The following is a 27707-nucleotide window of genomic DNA, read 5'->3' as shown; positions in this document are numbered from 1 at the left end:
CGTCTGCAGACCTCACTTTCTCCCCTAATAATCCAGGATCCAAGGCTAATGTTCTGGGATCAGGGGTCCAAATTCCAGCATGGCAAATGATGAATTTTAACAAAAGGCAGTATCACTATTTTGTTTTTACCTTCAACACTACCTATTTGGGACAGCCAAATAGTCATTATTTTTCTCCACATGTGACCATATGCGTGTTTCCTATTAAATAATGAGACATTTTAAGAGTTGCCAATGGGCCAGACATCCCACCTTACCATTTGCTGATAGCTTCTAAAGAAAATCTAATTGGGAGCCTGTGTATGAAATTAAGTTTGAAATTTGAACATTGTGAATTTCTTGTGGGTGCAATGTTTCTGTTGGAAAATCATGGAAACTGTAATTCCAGCAAACGTTGCCACAGGATTAATGAAGAGGAGATGACTCCATTGTAGTATGTTAAAAATATAGACTCAGTATTACTGTATTTGTTGCTTGCAATCAGATTTAACCAAACAAAAGAGTCATTTTGATACTCATTGTAAGACTGTGCTACTCAGTGAGAAGTGACATTTCAGAAATCTGCACATCCTGAAGTTCAGCAACATTAGACAATGCTTAAAAATAAATCAATTTCCTCAGACACCCTGTACTAGTGCCGTGCTAAGTGGCTATACAGACCTCTTCAAATACAACAATATTCACATGGTCATTCCAGTTCTATTCACAAACTTCTAATTTATCTGAATACAATGCTTTTCATTCCCAGCAGCATGGCTGAGTTCAGTTTAAATTTTGACACATCATCTAGTGCTGCAAATTGGAATCTGAGGTAGTGATTCATGCATTTCCTCTCTAAGACTCTCAGATGTCATTCAACTTGTTGACAAGCCATTGTTTGTATTTTTTAAAGTTTTTGTTGTCAAACTTCAAAACTCCAAACTGCTGTCATCAAATATTTCTCTGCTTTTGAATAACAATATTAAATGGGTAAGTTCAAAAACCTAATTGATGATAAAGTGACAATCACTCATGCTTGCATTACTATTATTAATAAAAACACAAACTTGCTGTTTATCGAACTTAACTCTATTAACATCACTGTCAATGCATTTTCAATAAAATATAATTATAGATTGTTAAAATTGCTATGTCAATTTCATACAACAATTGCTTAATATAATTTCAAGAGTACTTGAATATAAACATATGAACAAGAAGCTACTATCAGTTCTGAAGAAAGGTCACTGGACCCGAAAATTTAATTCTGCTTTCTCCTTTGAGTTTTTCCAGGAATTTCTGATTTTGTTTCTGATTTCCAGCATCCGCAGTTCTTTATTTTCTTAAACAAAGAGTAAGATTGGTCATTCAGCCCCTTGACCTTGCTCTGCCATTTAATAAGATCATGGCTGATCCGATGGTAACCTCAAATCCATATTCCCGTCTCCCCAATTACAACTCTGCCTTAAAAATATTCAAGGGCCCTGCTTCCAACAGCTTTTCAGAAAGAATTCAAATAAATCATGATTTGGAGAGGCCTGGTGTTGTGTGATTTTTAACCAAATAAATCATGATGCTGTCTGACGAATGTTTACCTCCTTTCTGTATTAAATGAGTGACACCTTATTTTTAAATAGTGACCCCTAGTTCTAGATGTTTACTTAAGAAGAAACATCCCTTCTATATCTAACCTATCAAGACTCTCAGAATCTTCCATGTTTCATTCAAATTGCCTCATGATCACGTCATGTAAATTGATTCTAAACGACCTATCATTAACCCCATTCTAAATGTTGATCACTCCGTACAAGAGATTTTTAAATTATTTTTCAAGTGTTGGAAATATATGTCAGGTCTGTCAACAGCCAAGAAGGGAAAAAGACAGATTTAAATGGAGAATCTTTGTTCAGATACCATCTATCAACATTTTCTCTCCTTATTCCAGATTTATAGTATTCATAGAAGATTTTTATCAGACTGTTGTTTCTGTTTCTGCACATTCACCTATTGTGTGTTGCTCTCTTGCTTTTATACTCAGAACATTTGTGTCTTCTGTGTGATACAGAAACCCGATGGCATGTGGTTAGCTGCCTCACAGTGTCAGGGACCTTGGTTTGATCCCACCCTTGGGCAACTGTCTCTATGGAGTTTGCATGTTCTCCCTGTGTCTGTGTGGGTTTCTGCCAGGTTCTTTGGTTTCCTCCAATATTTCAAAGATAAGTGGGTATTCATGGGGAATGGAGGGTTGGTGCAGACTTGCTGGGCTGAATGGCCTGTTGCCACACTGTAGGGATTCTATGGAATTGTACAGGGTGGCCCCATGTATTTCCTGAAATTAGTACCTATGGCGATAATGGGTGCACTGGTGGTAATCTTCCAACAAACCTTAGATGTGGGACAAGTGCCAGAGGACTGAAAAAGTGCCAACGTATCACTTCTTTTCAGAAAGAGAGGGAGACAAAAGACAGGCACCTATAAGGTAGTTAGCTTAACATCTAGCATTGGGAAATTCTAGAATCGATTATCAAGAATGACATAGCGGAGCGTTTAGAAATACAAAATAAGATCAAGCAGAGTCAGCATGGCTTCATGAATTGGAATCCTAACAAATTTATTAGAATTGTTTGAAGAGGTAATGAGTATGTTAGAGGAAGGGGAAACCAGTAGATGTAAATTGTTTGGAATTCAAATTTCAACAAGATACCACAATTGAATAAGATAAGAGTCCATGGTCTTTGGGGTTCGACATGAGAATGGGTAGAGGTTTGCCTAATAAAAGAGTTCGGATAGAGGGGGAATTTCAGGATGGCAATTTGTAACTAGTAGAGTGCCACAGGGATCATTGCAAGTAAATGCACCATCACCAAGTCTGTGGATGGCAAAAAAATAGGTGGTAGGGCAAATAGTGAGGATAGCACAGGGAATCTACAGAAGAATATAGAGAAGTTAGGTAGGATGGGCTTGTGCCTTTTGGAATTTAGAAGAATGAGAGCAATCAAGCATATAAAATCCTTAGGGGGCTTGACAAAGCAGGCATGGAAGGGTTGCTTCCCCTTATGGGAGAGTCAAGAACGAGACAGCATAATGTCAGAAGAAGCAGTAGCCCATTTAAGACAGAGATAAGGATTTTTTACTCTGAGGGCAGTACAGCTGTGGAATCCTTCACTGCACAGCGCTATAGAAGTTTGGTTGGTAAGAGTATTGAATGCTGACCTAGTTTTATTTTCGAGAAAAGGAATCAAGGGTTACGAGGTTAAGGCAGGAAAGTGGCATTACTAATTATGAGATCAGCCATGATCTCAATCAATGGTAGAGTGGACCTGAAAGGCCAAATTGCCTAATTAGGCTCTTTCATCCTGTGGTCTTATTAGCACAGACTCTTGGATCTATATTTTCATAGGAAAGAAACAGTCAGTTCTCTAAAAGTGATGGCAAATACATGAGAGATAATCACATTTCTGCTACTGTGAAAAAAGTTTTTTTCTATATTCTATCTGCACTTGTAATTTTTGTTTGTTTTTTTCCATTAACTTGTTTTGCCTTTGCCCTTCTTTCAGATGATTATGCTGAGATACAGCGCTTTCTTTCATCTTCGCTAATGCTGATAATCTCTAACCAAAATAAGTCAAACTTCATATACTTGAAATAGTCTCTGGCCCTATTCATCACAATAACTTTGTTGATTGTGGAAGAGCAACTCCAGTGCTGAATTCCTTCAGTAGATTAAAGAGAAATTCCCACCAGACATTTACTTGCATGGTGAAGTTACAAAATACAAGATAAACTTGAAAGAATTGGATGGTAAGGACTCATCCTACCTTATCTCACCTTTTAGACAAACTTCACAATCTCCCTTCTTTATCACATTATGTAAATCACTTTTTCATCAATCTGAGATTTTTGCTTTTATTAACCTGTTCTAAAGAAATTTTCACCAGTTTTAGTATAAGTCTACTTGTTCTTCTGTCTTGCCTTACTTTTTAGGTTAAACCCTGATTCAAAATGCAAAACTAGCTGATTGTTAAATTTACTCACTTTACAATTCAGTTTTGAATGGGGCACCACCTTGAATTGATGCAGTCCTTCTGATGAAGGTGGAATTTGTTGCGTATCTTCAATATTTTCTGTCCTTATTTTGTTTGAAGATGTCGACCTTTAATTAGTACAAAATGAATCCCATGGTCAGCCTAAATAAAAATGCACATGGAGATGAAATCATAGAATCGTATGGTTCGGAAGATGCCCTTCAGTTCATCAAGTGTTCAGCAATTTGAAGCCATGCAGTTAAAAAATGAATTAGTGCTAATGTGGTCAGATTTGAGAGTCAAGCTGTTCTGTCTTTTGGGCATATGGTTTCTATGTTTCATTATGGAATTAGAAAATTTGAATTTGAAGCTTCCGGCATTTAGGTTGTGAAGCAAAATACATCAACAACAAGTTTGCTATGTTACTCTTAAGTTATTATATTAGACGTGGCATGGTGGCTCAGTGGTTAGTACTGCTGCCTCACACTGCCAGGGATCTGGAATCAATTCCATCCTTAGGCGACTGTCTATGTGGAGGCTGTACATTCTTCCTGTGTGCGCGTGGGTTTCCTCCTACAGTCCAAAGATACGCAGGTTAGGTAGATTGGCCATGCTAAATTGCCCATAGTGTTCAGAGATATGTTGGCTAGGTGGATTATGCAGGGTTACAGGGATAGGGTAGGGGATGGGATGCTCTTCAGAGAGTGAGACTTGATGGGCCAAATAGCCTGCTTCTGCATTGTAGGGATTCTATGATTCACTTCCTCCCTGACTCACACCTTTAGCATCTCTTGCTATCCAACCTGTATTCCAGTTTCAATCACAATAGGGGGAGTGGTAGGGAAGTTCAATTGCTATTCCCTGATTTTATGGCGTTTTATGCTTAGATACTGGGCACGCAAACTAGCAAACAAGATACTGAGACTGCATTTGGAAATGACCAGCAACACAATTTCCAACCTGAAATTTGTAGCCTGCAGACATACTGAAGGGGGCTGGTTTATGAAAAACAGCTGCTTAAAGTGATGCAGGAGCAAGGAATGAGTCCTGAGCTAATATTAAACTAATTAAAAATGAATCCTATTGTTTCACCTGGGAGTTTCTGTTTCAGACTTCACGGTCACTGAGAAGTCTGAAATGTGAGATTTCTGACAGGGTGTTATCGAATACATTTCCTAAAAGCAATGTTTATACCCTCACATAAATTATAGTTTACAAACTTATGTTGTTGCAATGCTAAAACAGAGTATTGTTACAGCTGAGTATTACGAGCAATACTATGGATCATGGAGAGGTATTAGAAGTGAGATTATAATAGTGAGTAAGAATTAGATGAATTGCAGAATAATTTAAACAAATTTGGCAAAATTGAGGCACACCAAGTTAGTTACATTTATAAAGTGAAGTGAGTGGATCTCACTGTAGAGTTCAAAATGTAGCAAAGCTCCTTTTTAAATCTGTTAAAATGGCTTGCTTTGAAATATTGTTAAAAGATTAAATTAGCCTTCACTGTTTAATATCTGCTTGATATTTAGTGAGATCACTATATAGAATTACATTTTGTTCGAAGAGGATTTTTGATACACATGGGAAGACTTTCTGGAACATTAAATTTCATCAACATCAAATCAATTAAGTTATGTCATTCTTACCAAAAGGATCTTATACTATGAGGTTAAAATTAATCTGCTCTCAGTGTAGGTTAGGTGCATTAGTTCTAAAATAATTTGTTACCTGGATTTCTAGAACATACTGTCCTAAGAAACTATCCAAATACATTCAATAAATTCATTCCCCAAAGGTTACCTTTGCAACCATTTCAGGGTGTCCTCCATGGGCAGCAACCATACACACTCCAGATCCCATACACACTCCAGATCCCACATCCACATTTTGTGACAGGACTTCACTCAGACTGAGGATGAGAAATTTACGTCTGAAATTAGTATCTTAAACTTAAGTTATGGCAATTACGGTATGGAAACAGAGTTACTGAGATGGTTTGGGAAAACAGGTTAAAAGTTAAGACAGTTGAGATCCATTGGCAGATGACTAAAGAAGTATTTTGTAACCCTCAACAAAGATATATTCTATCATAGAATATAGATCATAGAACGGTACAGAACAGTACAGGCCCTTAGGCCCTCAATGTTGTGCCAACCTTTTAACCTACTCTAAGATCAAACTACTTACAAACCCTTCATTTTACTATCATCCATGTGCCTATCCAACAGTCGCTTGAATGTCCCTAATCTATCTAACTCTACTGCATCTCTGGCAGTGCAGTTCATGCACCCACCACTCTCTGTGTAAAAAACCTACCTCTGACATCTCCCCGAAATCTTCTTCCAATCAACTTAAAATTATGACCTTTCATGATAACCATTTCTGCTCTGGGAAAAAGTCTCTGGCTATCCACTCTATCTATGCCTCTCATCATCTTGTACACTTCTATCAAGACATCTCTCATCCTTCTTGGCTCCAATGAGAAAAGTCCTAGATCCCTCAACCTTTCTTCATAAGACATGCCCTCCAGTACAGGCAGCATCCTGATAAATCACCTCTACACCCTCTCTAAAGCTTCCACATCCTTCCTATGATGAGGTGACCAAACTGAACAAAATATTCCAAGTGTGGTCTAGCCAGGGCTTTATAGAGCTGTAGCATAACCTTGTGGCTCTGAAACGTAATCCCTCTGCTAATGAAAGCCAACACACCACTTGCCTTCTTAACAACCTTATCAACTTGGGTGGCAACTTTGAGGATCTATGGATGTGGACTCCAAGATCCCTGTGTTCCTCCACACTGCAAAATCTTTGCAGCATTATACATTTTTGTTTCAATTTGGAACAGGCTTAAATTCCTTTGTTAGCCATCAAAGGTGCATTCTTCTTTCAAGGGTTAAAGGCAGGATGTGTAGGTTAGGTGCATTAGTCAGTGGTAAATGTAGGATAGGGTAAGGGAATAGGTTTGGGTGGGTTACTCTTTGGAGAGTCGGTGTGGACCTGTTGGGCCAAAGGGCCTGTTTCCACACTATAGGGATTTTATGATTCTTCTATGATGATATGTAAAAAGACAGTGAAAGACTGTACAAATACATGAAAAAACAAAAAAAGTAGCTAAAGACAGCAGATTGGAAAACTACAAAAGTAAGAACATTACTCAAGAAAGGATTGAGGTAGAAAGTAGGAAACTGTAGGCCAGTTAGTTTAACATCTGTCATTCGGAAAATACTGGAATCCATTGTAAAGAAGTTAGCAGCTGGACATTTAGAAAATCATAATATAATCAGACAGTGTCTACATATTTTATGAAAAGGAAATGGTGTTTGTCAAAAGTTATTTGAGGAACTCTTAGGAATTGAGAATTATGATGTGTGGGTTAAAAATAAGATGTCCCTTATTTTAAAAGATCAGAAGAAATTTCTTCTCTGAGTGACATTAGTCTTTGTTATTCTCTACCACAAAGAGCAGTGGATACTGGGTCATTTAATATATCCAAGGTGAGTGAGTTTTTTTTTGATTGATAAGGGATTAAGGCAGGAAAGTGGAGTTAAGGCCATAATCAGATCAGCCACAATCTTATTAAATGGCAGAGCTGAAAAGTGTCTCTATTTCTTTTGATTTAACAATCAGTGGATTAGAAAATGAATCTCTGCAGCTTTAAAAAGTTAGTGTAATGCTTGTGCAGTCATAGATGGATCAACAGCCTTTTTGTCTGCAAAACTTTACTCACGTCTCCACCAATAACTCTGCATGTATCAGTATGAGAGCTATTAGATCCCAGATAAACAGTAGCTGAAAATGATTCATGAACTATTTCAGTGCACCCACCCCAACCTCATGGTGTTACTTTTCCTGTTTGAAAATACTTTCCTTGTATGTTGTTGTTTTCTCTATTGCAGTTCACACCATGGTCTGCATTTATGTTTGGAATGAGGACAGGAAAAGCCTTACTTTCAAAAACAATGGGCCCTTGCTTGGTGAAAACGGGTCTCAGAAATAAAGTGCTTTGAAATAAGTAATGGCTCAGGTACAGAATCTACCACATTTTTCATTTTTGCTTGCACATTCCTGTTACTATCTTGCTTTTTCATATTAAACAGAAGGTGTTGATTTTTTTTTTGTTTTTGTCCTCCATCCAAATTGAATACATTTTACTAGGTGCTGGTTGGAAGTAATTTGCAATGTGTGTGCAAAACACAATCAGAACTCATTCTAACTCAAGTGGAGCCAAGCATGTACTTTTTCTGATTAATGAGTTGGGTTTGAAAAGGAAAAATGTCTAGCTTTCACTTCCTGCTTAAAATTAGGTAAAGTTACCATACTCACAGAGGACTGTTCTTTCATTAGAGAGAAGTGATTGGTGGAGAGTTTGACTTGAGGTTCATCACACTGCCTCAGGTAAGATTGAGAAGGCAGAGCCTTGATGCAGCCTCAACTGCTGCAAGAACTGAACCTGTGCTGCTGGTATCATGCTGTGTTGCAAACCTCCTGTTCTACCCACCTGAGCTAACTGAACCCCACTGACAAATGTAGGTGTGATTGCTGAATGAGGATAAGATTAGTTTTGGTCATAATTTTATCAAAGATTGCTACTTGACTAAGACAAATACATTTTTTCCAAACAAATTACGCTAGTATTTTTATTTTTCTAATTGTTTTCCTAAGAACTTGTACTGAAGAATCTGTATCTAGGTACCTTGCACCTGAGATGGCGCCATAAGTGGTGACTTGTAAACTTTTCACTGTATTCATATGAGTACATGTGACAATAAGGCCAATTCAATTCAATTCAAATGGATCATCCCTAATGTTTCTGGTAAATAAAGGCATGGCCAAGCTTAGCCAAACAGAACAGAATCCATTTCGTGACCTATATGGATGTCAACCAGCTCAGATGGTGAGAATTTACAATTGGCCTGTGGTTTGCTCAGTGAAAGAGAAGAAAATAATTGGTCAGCCTTCTTGCTCCAGTGACTCCTGCTTTAAAATGTGCATGTGTTGTAAGAAAAGGATCAAATTCAAGTATGATGCCCTAGTGTTAAACAGTCTGCAACCTCTGTCTAGGCTCAAATATGCACTGTGAGTATGTGATGAGTGAATTACATTTGTGGAACTGTACCCAAGGAAAGTCATTCCATTCAGAAGAGGAAGGGAAGAAACTGGGAAAAATGTTAATGGATTATAAAGTATTTATGATGTTTATGTTGTTAGTGATTGTCATTAAGCATGTTATATCTATCAGAAAGATGAGTGGTTAACTTTTCTCATTGGAGTTCAGTTTCTACACTTAAAACTGTACTTTAAATACTTCAGAATAAATAGCTTTCCACATTTGCAATTTGCCAGAATTTGTCTTGAAATTTTTGTTTGTGGGATTCCAAGCAATTCTCTTCAGTTACACATCAAACTGACCTCATGGTGCACCGCTCAATAGCCTACTTACGAATAGCTTTTATAATGACTGAATACTCCTGATTGGAATCCAAATTCTTTTCTGTTGTGTGCATTATCTTCTGCAAAGCAAGACTGTGTCCAGGACCGGGAGATTGCAAATTAAGTGTTTGTTTATCTTCCTCTTGTTCCATTTTTTTTAATGGTTATTTGCTTGGGATGACTCAAAAATGTTAATTCCTTGGGTAAAAGCAGATTCACGAGTTTTTTGTGCACTTGTTTAAATTATAAAGACTGCAAGCTATTATAAATGACAAAACTGCCTTTCAATATTATGGCTTGGACATTCTGAGGAGTGGCAGTCACAGTCCTTTTATCTTTGCTCTTACTGCGTTCCACATTTCTCGCCAGGATTTCCAATCTTGGCTTTTTCAGAAATGCAGACAGTATGTGAAATCGAGCAGTTCCTTGTAGTACAGGATTACCAGAGGATATCAAGCCACGTCCCCTTTTACACCAGTCAGTGTGCCATATTCTGGGATTTTAATGTCCAGCAGCCCTGTCAGTCACTATGAAAGGTAAGTAGGTAAGATAAGTATGGGGCTAAGGTGGCAGTTATTAAAGAGGTAAGATGCCAGGTGGATACAATGCCAGGTAGGTAGGATGCTAGGTAGGTGGCATTGTGCTTTTCCACCTCACACTCATTCTATCTCTGCCAGTGAATCAACCTCCCACCAACACCCATGCTCTGTCAATTTTGCTATTTATTGTATACAAACCTCCTTATTCATCTTCCTACTATTCAGTTCCCTCTGTGTATGGAGATGGCCTATGGTTTCCAATTGGAGGAGAAAGTGAGGACTGCAGATGCTGGAGATCAGAGCTTAAAATGTGTTGCTGGAAAAGCACAGCAGGTCAGGCAGCATCCAAGGAACAGGAGAATCGACATTTCGGGCATAAGCCCTTCTTCAGGAATGAGGAAAGCGTGTCCAGCAGGCTAAGATAAATGCTAGGGAGGAGGGACTTGGGGGAGGGGCGTTGGAAATGCGATAGATGGAAGGAGGTCAAGGTGAGGGTGATAGGCCGGAGTGGGGTGGGGGCGGAGAGGCCAGGAAGAAGATTGCAGGTTAGGAAGGCAGTGCTGAGTTCAAGGGATTTGACTGAGACAAGGTGGGGGGAAGGGAAATGAGGAAACTGGAGAAATCTGAGTTCATCCCTTGTGGTTGGAGGGTTCCTAGGCGGAAGATGAGGCGCTCTTCCTCCAACCATCGTGACTCAAAGCCCTCTGCTTCTTCCTTTCCTGCCGTACCAACCAATACCCTTCCACTGACACCCTCCTTCAACTGACTGAACTGGTCCTCACTCTGTACAACTTCTCTTTCCAATCCTCCCACTTCCTCCAAACCAAAGGAGTAGCCATGGGCACCCGCATGGACCCCAGCTATGCCTGCCTCTTCATAGGATATGTGGAACAGTCCATCTTCCGCAGCTACACTGGCACCACCCCCCACCTTTTCCTCCGCTACATCGATCACTGTATCGGCGCTGCCTCGTGCTCCCACGAGGACGTTGAACAGTTCATCCACTTTACCAACACCTTCCACCCCGACCTCAAATTCACCTGGACCGTCTCAGACTCCTCCCTCTCCTTCCTAGACCTTTTCATTTCTATCTCGGGCGACCGAATCAACACGGACATTTACTATAAACCGACCAACTCCCACAGCTACCTAGACTACACCTCCTCCCACGCCATGCCATATTCCCAATTCCTTTGTCTCCGCCGCATCTGCTCCCAGGAGGACCAGTTCCAATACCGTACAACCCAGATGGCTTCCTTCTTCAAAGACCACAATTTCGCCCCAGACGTGGTCGACGATGCCCTCCACCGCATCTCCTCCACTTCTCGCTCCTCCGCCCTTGAGCCCCGCCCCTTCAACCGCCACCAGGACAGAACCCCACTGGTCCTCACCTACCACCCACCAACCTCCATTTACAGCGTATCATCCGCCGTCATTTCCGCCACCTCCAAACGGACCCCACCACCAGGGATATATTTCCCTCCCCTCCCCTATCAGCGTTCCGAAAAGACCACTCCCTCCGTGACTCACTCGTCAGGTCCACACCCCCCACCAACCCAAACTCCACTCCTGCCACCTTCCCCTGCAACTGCAAGAAATGCAAAACTTGTGCCCACACCTCGCCCCTTACTTCCCTCCAAGGCCCCAAGGGATCCTTCCATATCCGCCACAAATTCACCTGCACCTCCACACACATCATTTATTGCATCCGCTGCACACGATGTGGCCTCCTCTATATTGGGGAGACAGGCTGCCTACTTGCAGAACGTTTCAGAGAACACCTCTGGGACACCCGGACCAACCAACCCAACCACCCCGTGGCTCAACACTTCAACTCCCCCTCCCACTCCACCAAGGACATGCAGGTCCTTGGACTCCTCCATCGCCAGAGTATAGCAACACGACGGTTGGAGGAAGAGCGCCTCATCTTCTGCCTAGGAACCCTCCAACCACAAGGGATGAACTCAGATTTCTCCAGTTTCCTCATTTCCCCTCCCCCCACTTTGTCTCAGTAAAATCCCTCGAACTCAGCACCGCCTTCCTAACCTGCAATCTTCTTCCTGGCCTCTCCGCCCCCACCCCACTCCGGCCTATCACCCTCACCTTGACCTCCTTCCATCTATCGCATTTCCAACGCCCCTTCCCCAGTCCCTCCTCCCTAGCTTTTATCATAGCCTTCTGGACACACTTTCCTCATTCCTGAAGAAGGGATTATGCCCGAAACTTCGATTCTCCTGTTCCTTGGATGCTGCCTGACCTGCTGCGCTTTTCCAGCAACACATTTTCAGCTATGGTTTCCAATTCTCTGATTCACCTCACCTTCCCACCTTGAATAGAGACGTTATGTTTGCTGCCTTCAAGTTCCAATGGAGCTAAATATGACACGTCCATTCAAGAAGGGAGGGGTTAGAGAACAGGAAATTATAGGCTAGTTTCTTGACATCTATCGTGGGGAAAGTGCTGGAATTGATCAATAAAGAATTTACAGATGGTCACTTAGAAAAAACTCAAGTCAACTGGGAAGAGTCAGCACAGTTTTGTCAAAGAGAAATCATGTTTAAACAACATACTGTAGTTCTTTGAAAGAGCAATGTGTGCTGTGGATAAAGGGGAGCTGTAGATGAATAATACTTGGGTTTTCAGAAGGCATTTGATAAGATGCCCAATCAAAGACTTCTGTGGAAAATAAACAGTGATGATGTGGGGATAGTGTATTAGCATGGCTATGAGATTGACTGGCTGTAGAAAATAGACGGTACCTGTAAAATTGGTCTGTGTCTAACTGGCAGGAATGGAAATAAAGACCTGAAGCTGGAGGGTCCTCAACTTAATACAATCTGCATCAATAAGTTGGTTGAGGATGGCGAAGGTATTGTAGTTAAATTCTCAGGTGACGCCGGAATAGGTAGCAAAATATGTTGCAAAAAATAAGATAGGTTCAGTGAGTGGGCAGAAATCTGGCAGATGTAGCATTGTGTGGAAGAATGTGAAGTTGTTTACTATGGTAAGGAGAATTTAAAAAAAAAAGCACAATTAAACACAGAAAGATTTCAGAATTGCAGAGGGATTTAGATATAATGATGTGTGAGATACAAAATTTTAATGGCCCGTACATAACATAATCAAGATGGCTAATTGAATGCTATCTTTTATTATGAGAGGAATTGAGCATAAAAGTAAGGATGTTATGTCTCAGTTATGTAGGGTATTGCTGAAACCACGCCCTAAATACTGCCTGCAGTTTGGTGTCGTTATTTAAGGAAGGATGTAATTTGGCAGCTGTTCAGAGGAGGTTTAATAAATTTATACCTGGGATGAGTGAGTTGTCTTATGAGGATAGTTAGACAGACTGGGCATGTTTCCATTAAGAGTGAATGAGCAGTGACTTGATGAAAGTGTATAAGTTTCTGAACGGACTTGACAAGGTGAATGCATAAAGGATGTTTCCTTTTGTTGGTTAGTCCAGGGAGCACTGTTTCACACTTTCAGGGTAGACATGAAGAGAAATTCTGTGTGAATTCTGAACTTTTTTGCCTCAGAAGGCAGTAGAGGCAGGATCATAAAAAATATTTAAGGAAGGTATTAAACTGGAATATTGCAAGATTGGAACACACAAATGGCGCAAAGATAATAAAGTAGAGAGTTTAATCCACTGACATCAGGGCATTGCAAACAAGAAGAGAAATCAAAGATAAACAAGAAATAGTTTACATTGTGTACGTGGAATGACTGGTTTAATTTGGGCTGAAGAATTTATTTGTTTGCATGCTGTCCCTTTCCATCAGTCCACTATTTATCAATTTTTCATTGAAAGTCTGTCTGACTGCTCTAGCTGCCCTCCAACATCAGTACCACTTGCTGGTGTAGGATTCAGGGAATTGCTCAGCTCCCTTGCTTAGTGCACTCCCTCACCATTGCCACATGCTGCTGGAGGTCCCATTAACAGTCGTTGATAGATACTTGTTAGGCATGAGAATCAAAAGTTATTGGGAGAAGATTGGAATATGGAGTTTGAAATATATGTAGGTTAACCATGATCTTACTGAAATGCAGAGCAGGATTGAGGGGCCAAATGGTTTAGTTCTGCTCCTATTTTGCATGTTTATATCATGATTTGGGTGCGTAGCTTCACTCGACTACATGCTGAATGTCATTGCAGACTGATGAGTATCATTTGTTGTTATCTGGTGTGATATTTTCAGTATCAGAGTCATCATCCTTAATGATGGGTGATTGATCACGTACAACTTGAATGTGTCATCAGATATATCATTGAATTTGACCATTGTTTGTTACAATGTTCTATGACTTGGGCTGGACATTAACAACTTTGTAGTTGTTAGGTCACATTCCCCAAACCTTCCTGTTGACAGCTGTCTATGAATTGGTCAGTTGTTTCACCTCTATATTTGGTATGACATGAACTCAAACCCATGGGCTCTGAAGTTGCCTTGGACCTTAAGCTGACCTTCATAAAACTGGAAAATTTTTCGGTCATCACTAGAAATACCAGAGAATTTTATTCTTCACTAACTTTCATTTCCCTAAAAGATGTATTAATTTCACTGCCTGCTTTTCTTTATCAGCTATTATGTAAAGATTCATTCTACTTTGAGTAACCGAGTGTCAATGCATTTTCAGACATTTGCTTTCCATCCTTACTCTGCAGCTTTATGCTTTTTAACAATTACCAAAATATAATCTTTGTTTTGTTGTCATCATTATTTAGTTTATTTCCTTGTTCTTGCTTTAAAGGCTGCAGCTTTTTCTTTTCATATTTTATTCTTTTAAAAGAAAGAGCTGAGCAGTGCCATCAAATGGTTTTCACACCAACAAAGTATTGGTTTGGTGTCATACATGCTTTTTACTGCTTTTGTGTCATGTCAGAAAACAAAACGGCAGAATGACTGACAATTGTGTACAGATAAGCCTTGACGATTAGTAGAACATTTTCTTCTAGTGTTTGGGATTACTTTGGAAAAGCAGAGGTATTCTGGCCCTATTGTGAGCTACCATTTTGAAAAATATGATGCATCTTGGCTTGCCATTTGTTTTCTTTTGAAGAGAGAAGGTGAACTTGCAATTTTTCATTTTGGTTTGAAGTGGTTCACTTAGTTTCATCCTTCGTCGTTAGGTGTGAACTTCAGCACTGACCTCAGATTGGTAACAATTAGATTAGATTCTCTACAGTGTGGAAACAGGCCCTTTGGCCCAACAAGTCCACACCAACCCTCCGAAGAGTAACCCATTCAGACCCATTTCCCTCTGACTAATGCACCTAACACTATGAGCAATTTAGCATGGCCAATTCACCTGACCTGCACATCTTTGGACTGTGGGAGGAAACCCACAGAGACAACATGCAAACTCCACAGAGACAGTTGCCTGAGGCTGGAATCGAACCTGGGACCCTGGTGCTATAAGGCAGCAGTGCTAACCACTGAGCCACCGTGCTGAACAGGTTGTTTCACAACTTGCTGCCAATAACTTTCTAGCACCCATTTGCTGGGGAGGTTTTCTAAGTGTCAGCCCATGTAACATTTACCATAGAGACTTACTGAGACAGATATCTGGAAGTTTTCCTCACTTCTGAGGAAGGGTCACTCGACTCAAAACGTTAACTCCAATTTCCCTTCACGGATGCTGCCAGACCTGTTGAGCTTTTCCAGCAACTTTTGTTTCTATATCTGGAAGTTTATTAATCATATGCATTGATCTCAGAGTTATATATTGCCTGGGTTTTATGCTTTCTTATATTACTATTACATTAAGTACATAGTGATGTCAACAACGAGTGTTCAATTCCCACACTCACTAAAATCACTATGAATGTCCCACCTTCTCAACTTTGCCCCTTGCCTGAGGCATGAGATCCTCAGTTTAAACTCACCACCAGTCATCTCTATCTCTAAGGAGACAACAGCCTATTGTCATCTAGGACTCTGATGACTTTACCTTTACCTTTTTAGTTGACAAGCTGAATGTCAGACTGATCAATTGGCTGTGAGTCAAACTGAATACTTGTCTTGCTACTTAACTGACTAACAAAGTAAGACGGAGACCTTTTGCAGTAGAGCTTCACATGTTGTGATTAGCCTGACACTGCAGAGAGAGCAAAAGGCTAGCACAGGAAAGGAGGTAATCAGAGGGTTCCTGTGAATTCCTGCTTCTGTAGCCACCATGGCTCAGAAGCACACAATAATTAGAGCTAAACAGAAATTATTGCAATTTGGTGACTTTCAAAGATACCTTCACCAGAAATAGGGCAATAGCATCTTAACAATCGAAGGTAAAGACTTAGGACTGAACTTAACTATGAGCTATGGAACCCTGACATTGGGACAAAAAGCCAGGGGGAACAAGCAGTCTCCTCATTGGCCACCCCAATGTGCCATCCAATTAGGAGTGGCAGCCGATTCCTGATGCTGCCCATCCAATGAGAGAATAGTGGGCTGTAAAGCCTCAGCTGTACCATTGGGAGAGAGATCCAGAGCCTTCGCCACATAAAAAAACAAAAGGAAAATTGGAAGGGTTGAGGTCAGAAAGAAACATCCGCTGGGTCAATTGTTGCGACGCAGGGGTGCTTACATCTTCTGTAGGGTATGAGCCTTTGGCCCTCCTGGGTTTCCACAGGGAGGCTACCTATAGCCTCCAACATGGCTGGGCCATCCCACCATCGGCAAAATGCTGGTGCCTCCATAAAATATCCCAATATTAGAACCTTTAAGTATGCCAGCCAGCTTTCCACCTCCATGGAACTGGTGAGCAGTTTTAATCTAATCCTGCTACTGGGAAATTGCCCAGTACCACTTTATTACCTCTCCAGGACAATGCATGGTAAGGAAATACAACTCTTCCCTTACTATCACATGTTCATTAACAGTTTCTGACCAGGTGATTGTCTGAACAAGAATAAGCTAAATAGATATTTTTAATCGACATGTTCAGACATACCTCTGGACTAGGTACGTCTTGAGCCCAGGCTTTCCATCCCAGAAGTAGTGACACTACCACTGTGCCTCAAGAGGCCTCAAATTCAAATTCCATCTTATGCTCCAGTGAGGGTGAAACGTCCCCAGAGCATCACCTGGGTCTCTGGATTGACAACTCCAGTGACAATATCACTATACTATTGCCGCTGCCTAGCAAGAAATTAATAACCTTAGGCAACATAGAGTCTTGCACTGTTATTTGGATTCTGATACTATTTCAGTGACTTAAGCAGAAATAGCATTGTAAGGTAGAATCCCTCCCTGAAGGCTAAAACCAGATTCAGCAATTAGTATCCTGACTGAAAAGCATTAAGCACTTGCAAACTTTGGTGATGAGTTTGCACCTGCTTCAGAGGTGTGTCGTAACATATCTGAACAGGTTGATTTTAAGTATCTACTTCAGCAAGCAAAACAACTTGAGGCTGCAGAAAGTGCTCAACATTGGAGTCTGCAGTCCATCCTACCCCTTCCCATAGGATCCATGGACCAGAATCAGGTAGCAGCAACTCACAAGGAACAATGCATATTGAGGCATATTCTCCTAGGAGACAGCAGCTGTAGGAGAAGCTGCAAATGGAGAAGACACAAAGAGAAGTGTGTTTGGGGATGGTGTGGGGGTAGGGAAAGAGAAGCATGCAGCCAACCTATGGGCCCAGAGAAAGGAAGCTGCAGTGAAAATATGTGACATATAAATAGAGACAGGAAGATTAGCTTTGGCAGCAACAGTGACTATGTCTGAAAATATTGAATTGAATACTGAACACTTTGGGACATATTGAGAAAATGAAAAGCGCTCTATGAAATGCAGTATTTTTAATTTGCATTCTGGCTTGAATGCTTGGACTAACTAATGACTTATGGTGGTAGTACCAGTGAAAATGTTACTTAGATATTTTTCAGCTTCTGGGTTGCCCAAATTGCTAAGCAAAATGAAGAGTGACAGAAACTTCAGGAGGTTAAATGTTAGTTTCTCAGCAATGTTTAAAACCCTTAATCCATGTGTGTGTGTGTGTCTCTATGTTGGGGGAAGCGGGGAGAGGGTCATGTGAAAACAGCCGTTTCCCCTCATTGTCCTGCAAGAAACAATGGAATTTTGCAGCAGGAAGTAACATTGCAACCTTCAGATTCTGGAAGGAAAAACTACGACTTTCAGGATCTGTGCATAATCAAAGTCAACTTTATGCTTTCTGAATATAGCATATTTGTGTCAATGAAAATAACTTACTGAATTTTTAAATGTGGAAATCCAAAAAACCCTGTTAAGAATTTCATTCTGGCACATTAACCATTTTCCCCAGATATTTCAGTAAATTCACTGGAATGTGATTTTACCAAATCAATTTATATCGATTAAATCGATTTGTATTATAACTTGAGTGCATGTATTAGCTAAAATTCCAGATATGTTATTTCAGTTCTAATCCTAAAGAATACAATTTGGAGAAATGAACGGTGTGAGCCTGCCTTTTAGTAACCTATTCACTGATATTTTTATTAATAAAGAATTGATTATGGAAGTTGTACTGAAGAAAATAAACTCCATTGGAAGTGCATGTTTACACATGATAGGTGAAGACAGACTGTATTATCTCATTAATGAAGTGCTACTAATGATCACTATCTAGCAACATTTGAGTGAGGTAGAATGCACACCTCAGCAAGAAGCAACAACATCAGCGAAGGAACAAATATGTTAAGTTGTGACTTCTAGCTGTATGTCATGTTCAGAACTTAACCCTGTATCCCTATGTTTTGATGTTAAGTTCTGACACAAGCAAGATCATAGTGACTTGTCACTTACTTCTGGCACAGGCTATGCACATAATTACCAGAATGAAAATGAGTGGAATTAATCAAATTGTTTTAGACAATCATAATTTGTTCCTGTAACAATACTAATATAATCAACTGCCAGATAGTCATCTAGGATATATATACCTTGTAGTGTCTGAAATATATGCTATTAGATACTTGGTTATACAAATTGTTTAACAAGATCTAAGACACAATATTTTAGACCACTTGGAGAAATTTAATTTTTGAAGTTAAGAGAGGTATCAATATCAAGAAAGCAAATCTTTATTGTATTTTCTTCATGGGTATAAGACAGTGATTTGTACAATTTCCTTGGCAGATACACATGAACAAGTATCATCAGTTTAGAATCTGCATGTACAGTATGAAAATAGGAAATTGCACAGGATGGTCCTAACTTTACCAAGTAAAATTCAATTAAGTAATTAAAGTAATTTTATATTATCACTTCTATAACTGAAATTGATGCCTACAAAATAAAAAAAAGTATAACTTTGCTTTGTGAGAAAAGAAGCTTGAAAAGGTGAAGGATATCAAATGGTTGCTGATTATACCACTGGCGATTAATTACTGTAGCATAAAATTGATTCCATATATTTGACATCAAAACATGAACACCAACAAGCTCTCCTGCTTAAAATTAATGTATAAGTTTCAGTGTATTATGAACTAGCTTCAGTATCTAGTGTATGCTAAGTTGGGGATCTCATAGAGGAGAAAGTGAGGTCTGCAGATGCTGGAGATCAAAGTTGAAACTTTATTGCTGGAACAGCACAGCAGGTCAGGCAGCATCCAGGGAACAGGAGATTCGACGTTTCGGGCACAGGCCCTTCTTAGGGCCTGTGCCCGAAACGTCGAATCTCCTGTTCCCTGGATGCTGTCTGACCTGCTGTGCTGTTCCAGCAATAAAGATCTCATAGAGCTGTTAAAGATACCAGTTTGTGAAATGCTTCAAGAAGATCTTGGATCTTTTGCAAGTATTCGTGTCCAAACTCAGATGAATGTCTTATATGGAATCATGGCTGATCACTAAAGATGGTTCCTTGTGGAAGCCAGATATCATATTCAAAAAAGACCTGGTTATAGCTGTAGTTGACATCACAATTATTGTCAATGATATGACACCGAAAACAACATTTAAATGGAAAGAGAAATGAAATATAAATATTTAGGTCAGAAATTAAAGACCTGACCAGAGGTTATGAAGTGAAGTACTTTGGCTTTTATATGGCTGTAAAAGTGCATTTACATGTGACTGTAGCATCAATGCAATGCAATTTCTCTTCATTTTATTTCTGAATCAGGCCTTGCCACCAAGTTTCTCCTTCAACCTACTAATGACATGAAGTGGTTTTCTCTTTTATTTACACCAAAGCTGAACTGGGGAGAAAAGGATCAACTTAAAATATCTAAATTTATTTTAATACTTCTGCATTCCAATGTTTTATCATTGAAATGTATTAATGATGGCAATTTATTTATATTAGAAAAGATGACCATTTCATAAAAGCTCAGAAATCAAACAACTGACCCAAGATTTTCCAAACCCTAATTCACTCTGTCATCCCTTCTTGTAGAAATTTTGAAACCCACAGAAGAAATTTACCTATCTTCCAGGTTTCTACTTCCCTGGTGAATTAATCAAGAATGAGGCTGCATCCACTCTGATGGGCTGTTTATTGCTTGGAAGAATATTAAGTGGCTTAGGGTGAGAGTTCCACACCCACTTGGGGAACAAATCTCACCTCCAAGAGCTGACTATCATCCAAATGAGTGTGATAGTTTGGGGGAGAGGTACATGGAAGGGGGTGATTGAGTCTGGATAGGAGGATCTGGCAAGTGGAGAGAGAGGGATAGGGGATAGACTGCGCAGGCAATGTGGAGATGGGGGGAAATCCAGAGGATTCCAGCCTGGGGGCAGCAGATGGTTGGTCTCCAGTGCATCCAGGGACTTATAAAGGGATTCTCTCCCCCCAGTGAACACATAAAAAACCTGTGACAAGGTTGGAAGAAACCCTTATAAGTAAAGTTGGCAGGGCAGAAAGAGGGCATTATGCCTTTATTTTGGCACTTCAGGACATCATTTAGTCTATAAGTGGGTGTCTGGTATCCAGTGGCATGGCAAAGTCTGGTGAGGTCAGTGCTTAACACTTTGCAAGGTACCCTGGCCATCATGACTGATTGCATGCCCCCACCTACCACCCCCATTTTTCCTGTGAGCCTACTCTCAGGAGAGTGTCAAATTGTATTCCCAAACTTAGCATCATCTTTTGCCATGGTGATGCTCTGCACTTAGGGCCTTCACTATTTACCTTAGCTTCTTAATCTAAAAGTTAAAGTTCTGTAAAGTTATTGAATCATTATCATACTCTGTGTTTGTAAAACTACCTTCCCGTTAGTAAATTTCCTAAGATTCATTCTGCCCAATGCAGCAAAAAGCTCAGATTATTCAAAGTTTTTCAAATACTGCCCCAAAATGACTCTGAAAGTTGATGCAATGATTGAGTTTGACAAAGAAATGCGAATGAACTAAAACAGTTAAAAGTGAAATTCAGCTCTGTTTTCCATAGTGCCCCAGAAACATGGAATTACACATAGAGTTAAAAGTCAGAGCCCAATCCAAACACATGAGTTATCCAGTTCAGCTTTCCTGTTCACAGGGAGGCTCAAAGTTCAGTCTTCACATTCTTGAATTTCCTATGTGTGTGCGATCATTTCTTTTTATAAACTGCATAATGGGAGATACTTGAAATGCTTTAGGAAGATGCATATTCCCACGATCACATATTTAAACTGTACATAAATTGCAACGATCCACTAACATACAAAGTGACTTCTACAAGAAATGTGGAATGCTCAGATATTCACTTGCTCTTCAGCTTCAGAATCTGTCTTATTTAGATGTTGAAGTTTGAAGTGGCTGTTTACATTGATGCATGGTTATGATTTAGGTTTTAGGCTCTAGCAACAACAACAGCACACATACTTTTCTTGTCCTTTCCCAGTATTATCACACACACCTCCCACTTTCCTCAAAGTATTAATTATTACTAGGACAAGATCCAACGAAGGCCAACTGCCAAAGCACCCACTCTTCATAAATCAGGCTGGATAGTGAAGACAATTTTAACCAGAAGCATAAATTCATTGGGTTAGAAGCAAAGCATAGGTCATTCCCTTGATCTGACCTTTGAGACATGAGGCCTGAGCTGGCTTAAGCCTTTGTAGATTTTGCCTGCTGATTATCAGTGCCCACTCAAAATGGGTCAGAAGTGGCAGCTGGCTCATGGGCATAAGTGGACTCTAAGGCTAGAGAAGGCCTTTGGTTGACCATGAAGGAATGGTCTCCATCAAGAAAGTAAATCTTGTGAAGGAGGTTTCATTAGTTTTACACAGGAGAAAAAGTGACAGGAGACCTAAATATCTCTTTGTGTTTTCTAGATGAGCATCCTAATCTTTCTGGCCTTATATAAATGAACAAACATTCTGGATGTAGGTTTGGTCGCTGAGCTGAAAGGTTTGTTTTCAGATGTTTCATCACCATACTAGGTAACATCATCAGTGAACCTCTGGATGAAGTACTGGTGGTATGGCCTGCTTTCTATTTATATGTTTAGGTTTCTTTGGGTTGGTGATGTCATTTACTGTGCAGACACCATTTCCTGTGGTGATGTCATTTCCTGTTCTCATGGGGTGGTAAATGGGATCCAAATCAATGTGTTTGTTGATAGAGTTCTGGTTGGAGTGTCATGCTTCTAGGAATTCTTGTCTGTGTCTCTGTTTAGCTTGTTCTATGGTGGATGTGTTGTCCACAGTCCAAGTAGGGTCCTTTCTCATCTGTATGTAAGGATACTAGGGAGAGTGGATCATGTCTTTTTGTGGCTAGTTGATGTTCATGTATCAGTGGGCCATACCACCTGTGCTTCATCCAGAGGCTCACTGAAGATTATTTTGTATTTTGATGAAACATCTGCAAACAAACCTTCTAGCTCAGCGAGCAAACCTACATCCAGAACCTCAACTTAAGCTACAAATCTCCTCAAAACTCGCTAATGAACAGAAATGTTTCTGTTTGGGTCACTTTTTTGTACTCTTTTCCTCCTCCTGTTGCCTTCACAAAGATACCTCTTTACTTCTGTTCAAATGATGAAATCAAGCCCTGCTCTTCATAGTTGTAGAAACCCAATGAATTTGGATGGATGTCCTTACTGTCTCCTCAGGAGAGGAGGTAACTATCCCACTGGCAGGGTCAGTATGGGTACCAACAGCTAAGGCACCTAACTAATTTTAACTGCCCACTTGCTCCAGCGAAATTGAAACTAATCCTGGAGAATCACCATGTAGTTTAGATCAGAGTGGTGCTGGAAAAGCACAGCAGGTGAGGCAGCATCCGAGGAGCAGGAAAATTGACATTTCGGGCAAAAGGCATTCATCAGGAATAGAAGCAGGGACCCTCCAGGGTGGAGAGATAAATGCGGGGGGGGGGGGGGTGGGAGAAAGTAGCAAAGAGTACACTAGGTGAATGGGGGTGAGGATGGAGGTGATAGGTCAGAGAGGAGGGTGGAGCAGATAGATGGGAAGGGTGATTGGCAGGTAGGACAGGTCATGAGGACAGTGCTGAGCTGGAAGGTTGTATTCAAGCTTTATGATGACCTCACCCAATGTCTTTATACATGCAGATTTTATTGAATTGAGATCAGGAGAGGAAAACCTATTTGAATTAAAAACTGAAAGAACTGTGGATGCAGTAAATCAGAAACAAAAACAAATTTGCTGGAGAAGCTCAGCAGGTCTGGCGGTACCTGTGGTGAGAAATCAGAGTTAATCTTTCAGGTTGAGTAACCCTTCCTGAGAACCGATCTGACTTGTTGCTCATGCATTCCTTTTGCTACCCCTACTGAGATTAACTAACTCAGTATCGACAGGGAACTGAACCTGGGTGTCACTGAAAGATTAAAAAATTACGATGGTAAGTGAACACTGTGAGTTGCATACATTCTGGGAATGATATCAGAATTGCTTACTAACTGGTGTCTTATTAATGTCATACTAATTTTATTATTACAAATGCATAAACTAAACTAATAATATTAGAAGTTTCTAAAAAATCACTTTTCAGAAAGATCCCCTTTAAACCTAGGATATGAACTGGTAAAGCAGACTGCTGTACAGTTAGCACTAAAGGGTTACAGTAAAATGAGGCACAGCAAGATGAGGATGACCTTATTTAGTCAGTAAGGAGGAACAGCCCATGGATCAGAATTGGACTCTGTCCCAGCTCAGTGGAAAGAAAAACTGTGTAACTCTCATCTGAGATCAAACAACAAGTCCAGTCAGATCATTATCAGGGGATTTATGCAGATTGCAAAGCAAATACTGTACACAAATCATTCCTCCTGTTGGACATGGGAAGCAAGAAACATGTGCACTGAAGAATCGATACGGCATCATGACTCCCCTGCAGAATAACGGAGTCCAGAGGAAACAAAAAGCAGAAAGTGGAAGCCGAATGTTTAAAACATCAGAGACAGAAAAGGTTGGTTTGAAAAGATAATTCCCAACCGCAGAGGTAAACTTTTTAAAGAGCTCACATTTTAAAATGTTAGTTTTACTTTAGTCGGTTTGTAGCATTACGAAGCACTTTCTGTTTTTGTTGTTAAATTTTCTCATAGAAAGTTCTTTATAATATAAATAATATTAATATAGTAAATTATAAATTCAAAGAAAGACTGCTAGCCATCAGGAAAAGATTCTCTTTTATAATAAACAATGACTGGTAACTGAGATGCAGAGAATACTTTGTTTTTAAAGTTCCTAACTGTACTTTTAAATTCACTCAGTACCTACAACTCAAAATATCTGATTACAATTTTGCAGATTTCCAGAGAGAGCAAATTGTAAAAGTTTATGTTTTATTCACTGTATCTAGTGTAATTAATCTATTGATAATTGCAGATTACCTCTGTTGCTTTGATTAACCAATTGATAACTACTAACTTGCAGAATCACCTAAACCAATGGTAATTTGCTGATTGCCTCCACTCAAGTATCTGAGCCACTTACAGACAACACAATTATTAACCCATTAATGTCTGATGCATGGTTTCATTGATATGTCTTTGTTAGTGTGACATCTCCTGGATATAACTTTGTCAAAGGTTTACACGTTGCAGCAGTTCTGTCCAGCTTCATTCTCACTTTGATGGAGTTTCTCATCAGTGCATGGTCCCAGAATTTTTGCCAAACTCCTCTGTATTACTTGATCTAGTGACACATACAGACCTCCTCTGGGCCATTCTGTCTTTATGGAGGGATTTCCCGTGTTCATTGTTACTACACATTCGGAAGTTCATTACCTTCAGGATACACCTGATAAACATTTTCACCATATGGTGTCGAGAAGGAACTTTGGTAAGGTCCTGAATTTCGAGATTCTTCCCAATATCACTGGAAACCTTTTGTGGAGAATAATTCAGCATTAGTGTCAGGATGACTTGCTATTATGCAGTCTACCAGAAGTTATGTTTCATTTTTACACACCCATAAGTTGCAGCATTCCTTTCACTACCTTCATAATCTTAAACGGCTCCATAATCTTAAATTTCACTGCTTCTGTCAGTTTGCTCTCTTATATTTGCATTAGCAATTTATGGGTTAATGTTCTCCAGAGGACATAAGAACATAGGCTGAAAAATGTGTTGCTGGAAAAGTGCAGCAGGTCAGGCAGCATCCAAGAGCAGGAGAATCGACATTTCGGGCATAAGCCCTTCTTCAGGAATGAGGAGGGTGTGCCAAGCAGGCTAAGATAAAAGGTAGGGAGGAGGGACTTGGGGGAGGGGTGTTGGGAATGCGATATGTGGAAGGAGGTTAAGGTGAGGGTGATAGGCCAGAGAGGAGGTGGGGACGGAGAGGTCGGGAAGAAGATTGCAGGTCAAGAAGGCGGTGCTGAGTCCGAGGGTTGGGACTGAGATAAGGTGGGGGGAGGGGAAATGAGGAAGCTGGAGAAATCTGCATTCATCATAAGAACATAACCTGGTACAGGACTGAAGTAATACTGTATTCTTGGAGGTTCTGCCTTTTGGAAGAGGCCCCATCTGCTAACTCAGATGGATGTAAAAGTTGAAATGACATCTCTATTTATTGAAATGTGAAAGATTTATTCCAAACCTGGCCAACAATTGTTGCTCAACTATTACCACAAGTAATAAATTTCTTGGTCACTAAACTCATTGCTTGTTTTGGGATCATGCTGTAGGTTAAGTGCTGCATTCATCTATATATAACTTCAAAATAAGTAATTTATTGATTTGCTTTCCAGTGCTGGAGAGCTATTAAAGGCACTCTGTAAATGCAAGTCTTTCTCATAATCATTTTTGTCACCTGGTAAACAGACAAACAATTTGTGGGATCTGTTCCTGGTCTTGATGTAAGTTGTTATTCGCCAATGCAGGATGCTAAAGATTAACAGGGAAGGTTGCTCAAACCACCTATCAATATTTTAAACTCTAGTGTATGCTCAGCTGATTATCAAACTTAATTAAACAGTTCACTTAACAAGACAAAATACTGCAGATGCTGGAAATATGAAACAAAAACAGAAAATGCTGGAGAAACTCAGCAGGTCTGGCATCATCTGTGGACAGAAAAATAGAATTAACATCCAAACTGTGGTATGACTCTTCAGAATTAGAAACAAACAGTTCATTTAAAATCTTCCAGATGTAGTGGGCATTGCTGAAATGTTTTTTCTTAAAAGTTGAAACCATTAGTATATGTTTTAGTTTGCATGGGGTGTCTGTCTCTTATTAGTGACACCTTCCTTCAGGGGCAGAGGGGTTCCTTTAAATTGTGCTGATGAGATTGGACCTTGCCTGGTTAAAAGAGGATAGAATTCAAGCAGTGTAGTTGGCGCCAATCTGACAGCATCATTTATTTTTTACAAAAGCAAAATATTGCGACGTTAGAAATCTTAAATTGAAAACAAATTGGAAATATTCAGCAAGTCTGGCAACATCTGTGGAGAGAAAAATAGAGTTAACATTTCAGATCTGTGATGTAATCTCATTTGATTTTAGCCTGTTTGATTTTAGTGCTATTTATTTCCAAATTGCAATATCAGTTTTACACTCATTTTTGAACATAGAATTATTGAACTTTTGCAATGATTTGGATATGAAATCAAAATGATCTAGTTGACATAAATACCCAGTGGCATACTGGAAGCAGCTAAATTTGAGCTTAGATATGAACAAGGGAGTCGATGCATGATGTTTCATATGAGTGTATTGTTGCACACAAATTCTATTCTAGGTTGCCATTGTGAGGCAGTATTTTTTAATGGAAATTCTTAAATCCATAAGAACTTAAATTTCCATTTGACCTGTTAAGTTGTATACCTTTCTTTCTGGGCCCCCAGACTTTAATTTCCATGTTCTTGGTGCTTTAACTCCAAATAGGAAGAAAATGAATTGTATTACTAACAGGATTTTAGCAAAGTGTGACAGTAAGTGAGTGAGATCTTTGTACTGAGCAGATTCAAATATGGGGAAAATGCCCAGCCATCAGTTAGTTTATAGGCTTTGCCCGTTTCAAATTTGGAATGAGTCCATTAGAACATCACAGCTTTTTCTACTTACACTTCTCTTTTTTTTTATTATTAGCTGAGGCAAAGATTACACGTGCAAGGACATTATGCTGGAATTGTATGAAACCCTAGTTAACCCACAACTGGAGGACTGCATTCAGTTCTGGTCTCTAGGAAGGATGTGATTATATTAGAGAGAGTGCAGAGGAGATTTAGCAGGGCACTGGCTGGGCTGGAAGGACTGAATTATTAAGAAAGATTGGAGAGGGTGGGATTGTTTACCTTGGAATATCAAAGGTTGGAAGAAGTCCTGATAGAAGTGTATAAGATTATGA

The 27707-nt window shown here is 39.9% G+C and overlaps 1 protein-coding gene across 3 annotated transcripts in view; it reads left to right on the top strand.

Moving 5' to 3' along the window:
- Nucleotides 1-24108: 24108 nt before the first annotated feature.
- arhgap20b (Rho GTPase activating protein 20b) overlaps nt 24109-27707 on the top strand; it is a 110441-nt gene continuing 106842 nt past the window's right edge. For 2 of the 3 annotated variants that reach the window (XM_043704834.2, XM_087991983.1), the window contains exon 1: nt 24201-24357. Coding sequence is in view for 1 of the 3 variants with exons in the window: in XM_043704831.2 (XP_043560766.2) it covers nt 24238-24324 (87 nt within the window). In the remaining 2 variants the exon portion in view is untranslated. Of the gene's footprint in view, nt 24358-27707 lie in introns of all 3 variants that reach the window. The other variant, XM_043704831.2, reaches the window with a different exon arrangement.

Source organism: Chiloscyllium plagiosum, unplaced genomic scaffold, assembly GCF_037043375.1.
Source record: "Chiloscyllium plagiosum isolate Xiang-an unplaced genomic scaffold, Cpla_swu_hap1 HiC_scaffold_11, whole genome shotgun sequence".
NCBI classification, from domain to species: Eukaryota; Metazoa; Chordata; class Chondrichthyes; order Orectolobiformes; family Hemiscylliidae; genus Chiloscyllium; species Chiloscyllium plagiosum.
Note: the sequence above shows the minus strand (reverse complement) of the source record. Positions and strands in the feature narration are given on the sequence as shown.